Source organism: Acartia tonsa, chromosome 6 (genome assembly GCF_053477335.1).
Source record: "Acartia tonsa isolate MP-2025a chromosome 6, ASM5347733v1, whole genome shotgun sequence".
Classification (NCBI taxonomy): domain Eukaryota; kingdom Metazoa; phylum Arthropoda; class Copepoda; order Calanoida; family Acartiidae; genus Acartia; species Acartia tonsa.
Window position 1 is genome coordinate 6,426,458 of NC_137265.1, and position 12,341 is coordinate 6,438,798.

Below are 12,341 nucleotides of genomic sequence, written 5' to 3' on the forward strand. Positions count from 1 at the left end.
TTATGACAGTTGCTCCGCCTACTTTTTGACATCTCAATTATTTAATAGGGGGTAAATTATGCTTTTTAGACTAAAAAATCATTATGTTTATTTTTATTTTCTTTATAACTTTTTTGTTATTAAAGTTAGGATTGTGAAACAAAAACAATTTTCCTGCTATATTCATAGAGATTTATTTGGTTTTTTAATCTTAAACAATTTTGCCTAATAAGTAAGTTTTTCAAAATATCATTAAACTAAAAAGACTCAAAAAATATGTGTAAAAAAATGCTTTTTACTCAAAAACTAAATTTTTTATTTCATTTTTGTATAAAGTTTCTGCTAGTAACAAAAATAAAAGGATTTCTAGCTTAATTTTGCTAAAAAAGTTGTTTCATGTTAAAAGTTACTTTTTCCTCAGTCACTTTTTCAAAACTTTAGCACTAAAAATCTCCGGTGTTAATGGAGGTAAAAAAAATATTTTTATATCTACTTACGTGGAATACTATAGAGAACAAGGACATATACATTTTTTAATAATTCATTGCGAAATAAGGGCTGCAGATGCTTAAAAATACTTTTTCGAGGGTCATGCTGTATAATTTTTTATTCTTTATAGAAATACAACATATAGTGAATAATTGGGTCCTAGGACCAGTGCATGAGTGACAAACTTCAGAATAGACACCTAACCTAACCTATTTAAAACTATCTTTTTTTTTGTATTATGTGTACTCATATATTAACCTAGCCTAACCAAACCTTCATAGAGATACTTAATTAACTTGATATTTAAGACACTCCAGCATTTGTTCGCTCGACGTTTGTCCTTCAACCGTTTGTCCTGGAACCAATATTTGCACTCTTATAATATATAAATGTTAATTTATTGTCTATGAACGGACTGATTGGCTGATTTCATTTTGTGCTAAAATCATGAATCAACCGCCGCTCCTTAGCCACAGCCGTTAGCTTTTAGAAAATCGACTTTGTATAACTGAATTCAGCTGTAAGTCTAAACCTGTTCTTAATAGTTTGGTTTTATTTTATATTAGATGTTATGTAACTATTAAGGTTTATGCGCGACAGACGCATTAATTTTCATACTTAGATTACAATATGCTACTCTAATGGCTCAATCCCTAAAAAAACTGTTTTATAATCAAACAAGATCATATAGAATAAACCCCTATACCTGTCTGTACAAGTTTAACAGGTTTTTGAAGTCTGCACTGTGCTTGTTGTCTCAGGCAGTCGTTGTCATACGTCAACCCGTCAGAACCACACACAGGCCTAAACAAAAATTGATCATCTATAGGCAGCGCAGCAATAACAATTCATAGAAAAAATCAATAAAAAGCACCAAATTGTTTTTGAATAGTAATCAAATGCTTTGTTGAAATCGAAAAATCATTAAAATTGTTAATGTTAGTGTCATATGTCAACCCGTCAGTACCACTTAGAGGCCTAAACAACAATCGGCTATTAACAAGTAGTGCAGCAATAGTTGTTAAAAGGACTGTAGTCATATTTAATGATTAATTTCAAAGATCTTTTAAGTGTCTATAAAAAAATGATGTCATACCATACAAATAACCAATGATAGGCCAATACACAGAATAAATTACCAATGGCAGGCCAGTATACATTTAATTGACCAATGGTAGGCCAGTATGACGAAATTTTTTTATAGGCACCAATAAAGCTTTATTAATATCACAGAATCAAAAGCACTACATCTATCTAAATTAATCAAACGCTTTGTTAAAATCGAAGTGTCATTCCAACTTTTATTGTTATCTATATATCAGTATGTTAACCCGTGACCGTGGCTCAACACGTAGTGCATCCGCTCGTCGTCGGAAAGGTGATAGGTTCCAATCTCGGCCCGAAACCGTGGTTCCTACTGCTTCTATGTCAGGTGCACGACATTACTAGTAAGAGTAGGAGGAATACCTTAGACCATAAACAGGCGCAACACACTACCATGCACAGTTAGGACTTATATGACAAAAGTCGCGCAATCAAAGGGTGTCGTTTAGATGTTATTTAACAATTTATTAATAAGTAGCGCAACAAAAAATGATATACATTATCATACATAAACAACTCAACATCTATCAAAATTCATCTATCACTTTGTTAAAATCGAATTGTCATTGTTATCTATAAATGGGTGTATATTTTACCTAAATTTTTTCTACCACTTTATAGAAATTGAATATGTGTAATATTTTGTTTTATGTAAATTACAAAAAAAAATTTATTAAGGGAATCTACATAATTTTTTCATAATTAAAAAAATAAAATTTTAAACAATAAGATTATCTATCCTGTATAGAAGCTTTAATAATTACAAATTTGTTTGGATTTGAGCGTACAGACAAATACACTGTGTTTATATAGTATCCTGCCGGCATTACAAAAAAAAGTTTTAATTGTTGATCTAAGCTAGATCTTTAAATCATTTAGTGGTGCGCTAAATCGGGGCGATCACCCCGGTTTGGCGCGGCAATGACACTTGTTGAGTGCCATTGCCGCGCCAGTACCGCGCCACTGGGCGCGCTGGTTCGCCCATTCCATTAGATTTAAAGATTGAAATCTAATAATATCTAGGTGCGCCGAACTGAATTACCCCGATTTAGCGCACCACTAAACGATTAAAAGATCCAGCTTTATATAATATTGTATTTCTAGTATGACTGTTTATAAATGTTGCTGCTGGTGTGAATAGTAAATACACAATCTTTATGTCTGCTAATGAAGATAGATTAGCAAGGAGACAGCGAAAAAAGAAAAAAGGAAAGAGAGAGAGAGAGAGAGAGGGTGTGTGTGTGTGTGTGTGTTTATGTGTGTAAATGCAACAACTATCTTGTGTATATATATTTTTTTTTTTTTTTTCGGAAGCATGGCTATTCTATAATTTAGGTATGTCCGTTCGTCTGTAACGGATAGCTCTCATTATGATTTACAATTGATAAAACTTTCTATAAATTTCAATAAAGTTATAGGAAGTCTGAAAGTTCTTAGTTAACTAGTTCCTTCAATCATATTAACTTTTTTTGAATGGTGATTCTCAAGACAATTAATCACAATATCATACTAAAAATATCTTTAAAATTAAGTCTTAAAGTATAAGTACATCACATATTATAAATTTGTGCATCAAATTACATATAATTTTGTTAATATGTCTAAAAATATAAATTGTTTCTCTATGGATGTTGCCATCCTTGTTTTACTATTGGAGTACTGTACTACTGGTATAAGTGGATTATCGCATCTGTAAAAGAATAATATAAATAGAATATATAGTTTCTCTATCATTTTTCATCTTTCAAAATGCTACCACTGTGATAAAAGGATGTGTAAACTATGTGTAAATTTTGACAAGAACAAATATAACCATAAATAGCAAAGCACTAAGGGCGGTTGGGGTGGGGAAAGTCGACCACCTCCCCCCCCCCCTCTACTTTCAATTCTATTTGTTAAAAAAGAAAAGTAAAAAAACTTTTTTTTCTACAGGCGATTTCTCTTGGGAGGGTGGTGGTATCCTTCCCCAACATAGTTAAAAATGTTTCCAGGACCCATGAGAAGCTTCACTATAAAGAGAATCATAACGATTCTTAGATACACACAGACAGACAGACACAGTTTGTGTTACTTTTATTTATTTATTCAGAAAGAAATTGAATTAGATTTTTTTCGGATCATTTATTTATCTTTTTAATTATCTACAAAACACACACACACACACACATATATATAAATGAAAAAAGATATTATCATCTTAACTACATCTTTTTTTCCTTTTCAATATAACTCTGATATAGTTCGGTGCAAATGGTATTTTCTTTTCCTTTATTCTATATGCTAAATGGCAAAATCTACACATATTCATATTAACAAAATATAGATTTTAACATATTTTATCTTCCTAATATAAAAAGTAGTAAGCTTCTTTTGTACTAAACCGATATGGTACACCTTTACTGGGAAGCTTATTATAGGTCCCAGGATGGTTTTAGTATTATAAATAGTAGTTAGTTTTTTGTTGTCTGTAGCTTAAGATTTCGATAACTACTGAACCTTTTGAATTCTCTATTTTAACAAAGCTTCACATATGTCCCGAGGGGGTTTTAGGCTATTTTATTTTTAGATTTAAGTCTTGGGTAAGTCAAATTTCTGCTTTTTTAATTCAGAGCCCCTAGATAACCGCTAGTGTCTCAACCATGACACTTTGGTTGAGCTTGGACTTCCGAATTAGCGGGAAGTTCACGAGATCAGTTGGCGAACATACAAACCCCCAATACCAGGAACCATCAAGTTTCAACAGCAGGTTTGAATATAGATTTATTGATGAAATTATTTCAAAGACCTGAAATTACAAGATCAATTAATAAACAGAATAAAATATTATTCGTTATCTTAAAACTTTGAGCACTAAAAAAAATCTTTTTCTTTTCTTATGGTTAAAGAATCTTTGGAAACTTTGGCTTTAAAGGAAAATTATTTGGTTTAATAAATCATTGTTAAATGCAACAATAAGGCACATAAAAATTACTAAAACATATATTAATCATAATTAAGTTTCATGCTTAGCTGGCTAAAGCCTTTTTTAAAACTACATATAATCGTCCTATACACCATACTTCTTAATCAAATTAACAAATTCTACCTGAAGCTCTTATGGTTTCAAATCCCTGATATACTAGGGTCGTTCGCACACAATGAGACCAATGATAGGCCCAATTTTGTTCTCCGCAATCTTCACACTCTCATATCTCATTCAAAAGTAAAGAACGTGCGCTTCAAAATAAACAAACACTCTATGCCGCGCCACATTATGAAAGGAAAGCCCTAAAAGACGACATTTGCGCTTTGTTTTTGGTTTAATGATAAGGAATTTAATTTCGAACTTGATAAACACAAAGCTTCCTCGAAAAGAGGTTAAGACACACCCCCCGTTTGAAAGTCAAATTAACTTCCTTAACGAGATTCAAGGTTTTTTTCGCGCTGAGCACTAGCAACATTTCTCACTAAACTCAACTCACCATAATCACATGAGAATGGCCACATCCCGAAAACGTGACAATTTTGCTCCTAACTAAATGAAACCCCGTGAAATGCATACACAATATTATACTCCTCACTAGGACTCATAATACCTCACATTTAGGATAGAAGGATGGGGATTGGTTTGTACCATACAACATTCCATGCACATGACAATCACAAGATCACATACACAATCCTAAAATGGATAATCCTATTAATCATGATGTTGTAATATAACAACTATACTAAATAATCATTTCATAATCAATAGGTAATAAATCATTATTAATAAATCAATAAGTACCTACGAAATCAGGTTGAAATGTAAATGTAAACAATAATGGTAAAAATAAAACGAAATAAATCTTAGACAAGAAAATTAAGATTTATAGGTACTTAAAACTAAATTTGTTAAGCATCAAAAAGAGTAGTAAGAAAAAATTTTTCAAAATCCTTGGGCAGAAAGTTTTTCAAACCTAATGAATAAGAACTGTAATATCTTAATCAACAATAAAACTTTTTAATACTTAAAGAATAGCAAAATAATAATATCTTCTTTAGAATTTTCATCGGAATTATAAAAAAAATACCAGTTTTTTCTTTGTAAAAAAAAATGAGACTTAAAATATGAATTTTCAATCATTCCTTGATCTGAATAAAATGTTTTACTTGATTGAAATTCATATATAATTTTAAAAAAAATCTGCTAAAAATACTTGATTTTTTTCTTAGAATAAATATCGAATCACGCAACCTCGACACATTTATTCCTTTTTGTTAAACTTTTCAGGTAAGTTTTAAAATGAATTGTACTTTTGAAAAGAAATTAAACTCAATAAAATTAAATTTGAGCATATGAAATAGAAGAATATTTAATCGCATTTCATTTGATTCTTATTTTAGGCATAAAATAGGCATATGAAAAATGTGGCTTTTTACTAAAAAAAATCTCAATTTCCATAAAATAAGAATCAATTATTAATCATAATTTTTAACAACTGCCTGACTGATACAGCATGTTCTTCTAGGGGAGATTTATCTGTCAGTCTGAACAAGACTCTTGCCGTCTTTCTTCCATCCTCAATTCTCGTCACTCGGCCCATCCTCAAACATCTCATCAGCGGATTGGTACTCGTAACCAGAACTACATCTCCATCAGCTAGTGGCTCTGCCATCTCATCCTTCCACTTGGACATCCGTAATATCTTCGGTAGGATCTCCTGGCGGTAGGCAGTCCAAAACTGGGCAGATAAATCTTCCAACAACTTCAACCTGGAGGAAATTTGGTCCTCCGGTTTCATCGCCACATTGCACAACGGCTGGCGGTCAACATTTCCCAGCAGCTGGCCAGGGGTAATCAGCCGCCAATTCTCCACGTCGTTTGCAGCTTCAATCGTCAGTGGTCTGCTATTCATAATTTTGCTGACCTCCGCCAACAGCACCAGGAGCTCGTTGAAATTAACAGAACTATTCACCAACTTCTTGGACAGCAATCTCTTGGTTAATCCCACCATTTTCTCAGCCTGCCCAATATAATGGTGGGCTCGGGCCGGGATCTGAGACCAAGAAAACTCTACCTGGCTGCCCAACTTCTGCTCTAAAACCTTGCGAGCACCGGATAATTGTGTGCCCATGTCGCTTACTATGATCTTCGGCAGACAATGAACAGCTTCCAACTTGCGCAGGGACAACAGGATACTGCTGGTATCATACTTTTCCAAGGCATCTAACCACAACGCCCCTGAGAATCTGCAGACCACCACGAACACCCACACCTTCTTCGTTGCTGTCTGACTCCTCGTTTTGGCGGCAGCTCTCCTCGTAACCAGCGGACCCATCAGGTCGACTTGCACAGCTTCAAAAGGCCTGCTCGGAACCAACTTGTCAGGTAACACCTCCTTCATGGTAGCACGACATTCCTTAGCCCTCTCAACACTGCAGGGCCAACATTTCTTCACTTCCATGATGGCCAACCTCCTTGCCTTCACAATCCAGCACCAACGGCGGCTCTCAGCTAAAGTTCCACGGACACCAGAGTGAAGCTCAACATGCGCTTCTCTCATAAAACCAGCAGCTAACCAATTACCAGGCTCCAAAATTATTAAACCTGGCATGTCTTCAAATATCATTTTACGGCCGCCAGTAATGGCGTCAATGACTGGCTGTCCACGACCAACCATTTTAAGAATCCTCATCTCCCTGGTCACATAATTTCCTCCGGGACCAACGACAGGCCAGGTCAATGATACTTCATGCACTAATGGATTTAATGACGCATAATTGCCTTTAGCGTCATTTATCCACTCATCCTCTTGGCTTCGCGACACAATGAAAAGTTCCGCCGCCGCCATAAAATTGTACAAAGACGGCTTGTACACAGAATCTGCGGCTGCTACATGACTACCAGCGGCTGTAGTCTTACCTTCTTGTCTGCTCTTTAGCTTCTTCAACCAGGTGTTCGCAACTTGCAGGACAGCTGCCATAATACGTTTGGCCTGTCCAAATGATCTCCTGTGCTTAAACCTAAAGACATCTTCAGCGGCTTCTCCGGCAACTTTCATTGAACATAACTTAACCATTTTGGTATTCAACTCCTCTGGGGGTAAAACCTGCTTGACTTCTTCAGCAGTTTTCACCGGCCACGCACTTTCATCCTGGCGCAACCATTCTGGGCCCAATCTGTACCTGGAACCTGGTCCCAAATCTGATACCTTGCAGGTGCTTCTGGTGCCCAAATCTGCAACGTTTTGCGTCCCGGGGACCCACCTCCAGTCATCCTTGTTGGTTGCAGATTGAATTTCTCCAATACGATGAGAATTAAATGTGTTCAGCATAGCACTGTTGGAAACTATTTGTGACAAAACACATGATGAATCAGTAAAGTACATCACTCTGATAATATCAAAGGGCAGGGCATCTCTGACGGACTTTGCCAACCTTGTGGACATCTGGCACCCCATCAATTCAAGGCGTGGAATTGATTCACACTTGACCGGCGCAACTCTTGACTTGGTGGCTAGCAGAAACGTTTCAAATCCTTGTCTAGTTGGCCACCTCAAATATGCATTACTTGCATAAGCCTCTGATGACCCATCCGAAAACATCATCAAGGATGGAAGGCCAGTTGGTTCATCCGGGACCACACAACGGTCAAACTCCAATTTAGCGACCTCAGCTCTGTCCTCCAGCGACTGAACAAGTTCATCCCGTAGACTTTTTGGAATGAAATCTTGCCAGCCCAAATTCAGCAAACAGGTTTTCCGCAGGACAAGTTTAATTCTCAACAGAATAGGGCTGCAAAGCCCGATCGGGTCGAAGGTTTGGGCGGCGAACCTGTGGACCATCTTCTTCGTCAGATTCTCGTCCAAGGCGTCCTGGAGGTTGTACAAATCAGCATCCTCTTTCACCTTCCTTCCCTTGACTTTACCATCTTGGTTGACTCTTGTGGCAATGGACAACACATCGGTGGCTGGCTTCCATATCAGCCCGAGAACCTTGGTAGGCTGGCAATCATCTCCAGAATAAATGACTTGTTTGAAGGAAAAACTACCTTTGCCGATAATCCTGTCGGCCTCTTTCATCATCTCCTTGGCTTCTGGCTTCGATCCTGCTCCCGAAATAACGTCATCTATGAAGCTGTGCTTCTCAAGCTTGACTGCAACTGGAATCTGAGGTAACTTGAATTCCTCATCAGGGTAGGTAGGTATTTGTGGCTCCTTCCATAATTCAGGTTTGGCAACAATTTCACTACCGTTTATTTGTCCCTCTCCATACATCTCCTTGACCTCTGCTTCACTCTTTCCGCCAAACAGGCGGGACGTCAACTTCAGGGCTGTAACTGCCAAATTTCCCGCAGCTAACTCGCCGAAATTTACAACTTTGGTCAGGTAAATTTCAAGTGGACCATCTGGCGTCGGGGAAAATAAAACTCTCTTCATCTGGCTGTCGAACTCTGTGGCCAGAATGGAGTTATAAAACTTGGAGATATCCGCGGTTATACCAACCTTGTAACCGCGGAAAAGCATCAAATGATAAAATATCTTCTGCATTGGCGGCGGGCCTCCCAGCATTATGTTATTAAAACTGGTACCCTTGAACGTCAGAGAACTATTTGCACACAATCGCATGGGTGTGGAACTTGAATCCTCCTTGAAAGCAACCACTATTGATGAACAAGACTTAGGTCCTTCATACTGCAATTCTTCAGGCGTGGCTTTTTGAAAAACGCCTCTTCTTATGGCGTCGTTGAATACCTCCACATACATTCCATAGGTACCTTCCTTGACCATCCTGGCACGATCCTTTTCAGCAATTTTGCGGGCTAAACTCTCATTGTAAGGTAAAGTGTGAGGATCTTCAATATAAGCATATTGACCTGTCCACTTGTTGGACTGCAAGTCTAGTGTTAAACCTGCCTCAATTATCCTCTGCCTCTCACGCTGGTCCCAGGTAGTGCCGTCGGCCATAGCCTTGCACTCTTGACAAGCAGTACATCCTGGACAAAGTGCTTGCGGCTGTACGCCAAACGATTCAGACGTCAGAAAGTCTGGCAAAGTGCCTCCACTGACACTGACAGCCTTATAAGCCGACTTTTGATCTCCAGCTCCACCATCAGCACTCGTACAGATAAAACCACTACCAAAAATGGTTCGCCACAACATAGACTGGCCCACTTTCTGGTAGGTTGAAGGAAACACGTCAGGATGTGTATTTCCAATGATGATATCTAAGCCTCCACTAATATATGTAAACCTTTCTGGCGGCATTTTAAATATTTCGGCGGCAGTTTCGGGGTGGACCGAGCGCATCTCGTTGGCCCCGCCGAGGGTAGGCATGACAGCTGCCTCAAACTCCCTCAGATTGCCGTCCCTATCCTTCAGATAAAACACAACGTTGCGGCAGGAAGATTCACTGCCATCAGCTACAGAAATAGTTGTATATCTGCCAGTAGATTTCAGCTTCAACTTGTTGGATAACTTCTCAGACACAAGTGGCAAATTTGCCCCGGAGTCAAACATTACCGTGGCGTGGCAGGTGCCGCCGCCAGGTGCTACAACAGGAACTAACTGCAGTAAGAAAGTACAGGGGCTGGGTGCAGAACTTGACTTGTAAACTGTATTCACACCAGCACTAGCCTCATGGAGTAACCTGGAATGGTATCTGTCGCAATTATTAGTACCACAAACACCAAGCTTATCAGACTTATTACACTTGTCAGCAGTATGGCCGTCACATAGGCAAAGTTCACATAATTTCTTCTGCTGGACAACTTTCTTTCGGTCAACCACGTCCATCTTCTTAAACGTGAGGCAACGGAAAATCGGGTGTTTCTCCTTGCAGCTCTCCACAGGACATGCACTGTTCCACTTGGAAGCCTTGTCCTTTCCAGCCTTTCCATTCTTATTGTCGTTGCGGCCAGATACTTGCGCGGCGGCAGCTCTGTCACGATTTCTCTTGCCGGCGCCATTGTCATAGGACATATCACCAGCCAACATGGCACCCCTGGTCCTCTCCAGCAGTTCAACAATCTTCGGGATGTTGGGTTGGTTCATGCTACCTAGCTCCATCATAATTTTGTCTCTCAAATTTTCAGGGCACTTGTCTTTAAAAATATGAATAAGAGTTAGGTGGTTGTAATCCTTAGCTGCAGAACCAACGATGGCTTCTACCTCCTGCATCATGCTCTTGAAGGTAGCAATTGCGCTAACCACGTCCACAGGTTTATCCACAGGTTTCATCTTGTTCAACTTAGTTAAAATCCTCATGAACCGGCGAGTGTTTGATAAAAACATCTGATCAAGAAACGCCCATTGTTCATTATGATCTCTAATCGCTGACACTTGCTTGCGTAGTTCCGGGTTGGTTATCACCTTCTCCATACACAACATCAGACTTAACCTCTGGTCAGCAAATCCATAACCAGAACATAGATCTTTAAAGACCTGTTTAAAGTTTGGGTAATCCGTGTCAGTACCGTCGAACGACGGCAACAAACTGTTGTCCCAGCGCCCATACTGCGGGTTGGAACTCCGAATATCCACGGCAGACATACTTCTGGAGAGCATGGCAGGTGTCCCACTCTCATCCAGGTTAGATGAACGACGTTCCATCTCTCTAAGCCTTCGGTACATATCACGTACTTCTTGGCGCAACTCCACGGAAATTTTAAGCACTCCCATGTCCATCTTCACCTTCTCAATGACGTCGAGGTTCCTGGCGACAGTGCTTGACCTCGCGTCATCTGAATCATTGTCAAGCCAGTACAGAATTTTTGTACACTGCTCCAACGACGCATAAACTTTATCTGCAACAGTTTTCTGCTCACTAGCTTCATCCAAATCACGCTTGAACTCGCGCAGCTCACTAGTCTCCACGGCAGGTTTTAGACTTTTTATTAGGTCAGATTGGTCCTTGACCTCACTAAAAATGTCACGAATTGATTTTACAGTCACATTTTCACATGAACTAAAACTTTGGCAGGCTTTTAGATTGTCATAAAACACTTTTAACTGTTCATCAAAAACTTCTAGCCTTTCACTGCCAATAGCGATAGCTCGCTCAATTTTCTGCTTTTTGGTTAGTGGCATATTGATTCACTAGGTACTTATTTCACAGAAAAATTGTCACAGTTTATTGCATCAATAATTCACTGGATGCTATTGATCTCTTGATGAATGCTAACGCCTATTCATCAGATACTTTGAAATTGTCTCAACCATGACACTTTGGTTGAGCTTGGACTTCCGAATTAGCGGGAAGTTCACGAGATCAGTTGGCGAACATACAAACCCCCAATACCAGGAACCATCAAGTTTCAACAGCAGGTTTGAATATAGATTTATTGATGAAATTATTTCAAAGACCTGAAATTACAAGATCAATTAATAAACAGAATAAAATATTATTCGTTATCTTAAAACTTTGAGCACTAAAAAAAATCTTTTTCTTTTCTTATGGTTAAAGAATCTTTGGAAACTTTGGCTTTAAAGGAAAATTATTTGGTTTAATAAATCATTGTTAAATGCAACAATAAGGCACATAAAAATTACTAAAACATATATTAATCATAATTAAGTTTCATGCTTAGCTGGCTAAAGCCTTTTTTAAAACTACATATAATCGTCCTATACACCATACTTCTTAATCAAATTAACAAATTCTACCTGAAGCTCTTATGGTTTCAAATCCCTGATATACTAGGGTCGTTCGCACACAATGAGACCAATGATAGGCCCAATTTTGTTCTCCGCAATCTTCACACTCTCATATCTCATTCAAAAGTAAAGAACGTGCGCTTCAAAATA

The 12,341-nt window shown here is 38.1% G+C and overlaps 1 protein-coding gene across 1 annotated transcript in view; it reads right to left on the reverse strand.

Moving 5' to 3' along the window:
* Window positions 1–12,341, reverse strand: part of LOC145321684 (uncharacterized) — a 165,953-nt gene that overhangs the window by 107,992 nt on the left and 45,620 nt on the right. The window contains exon 9 of the mRNA XM_080163205.1: window positions 1,175–1,272. Coding sequence (XP_080019331.1) covers window positions 1,175–1,272 — 98 coding nt within the window. The remainder of the gene's footprint in view (window positions 1–1,174; window positions 1,273–12,341) is intronic.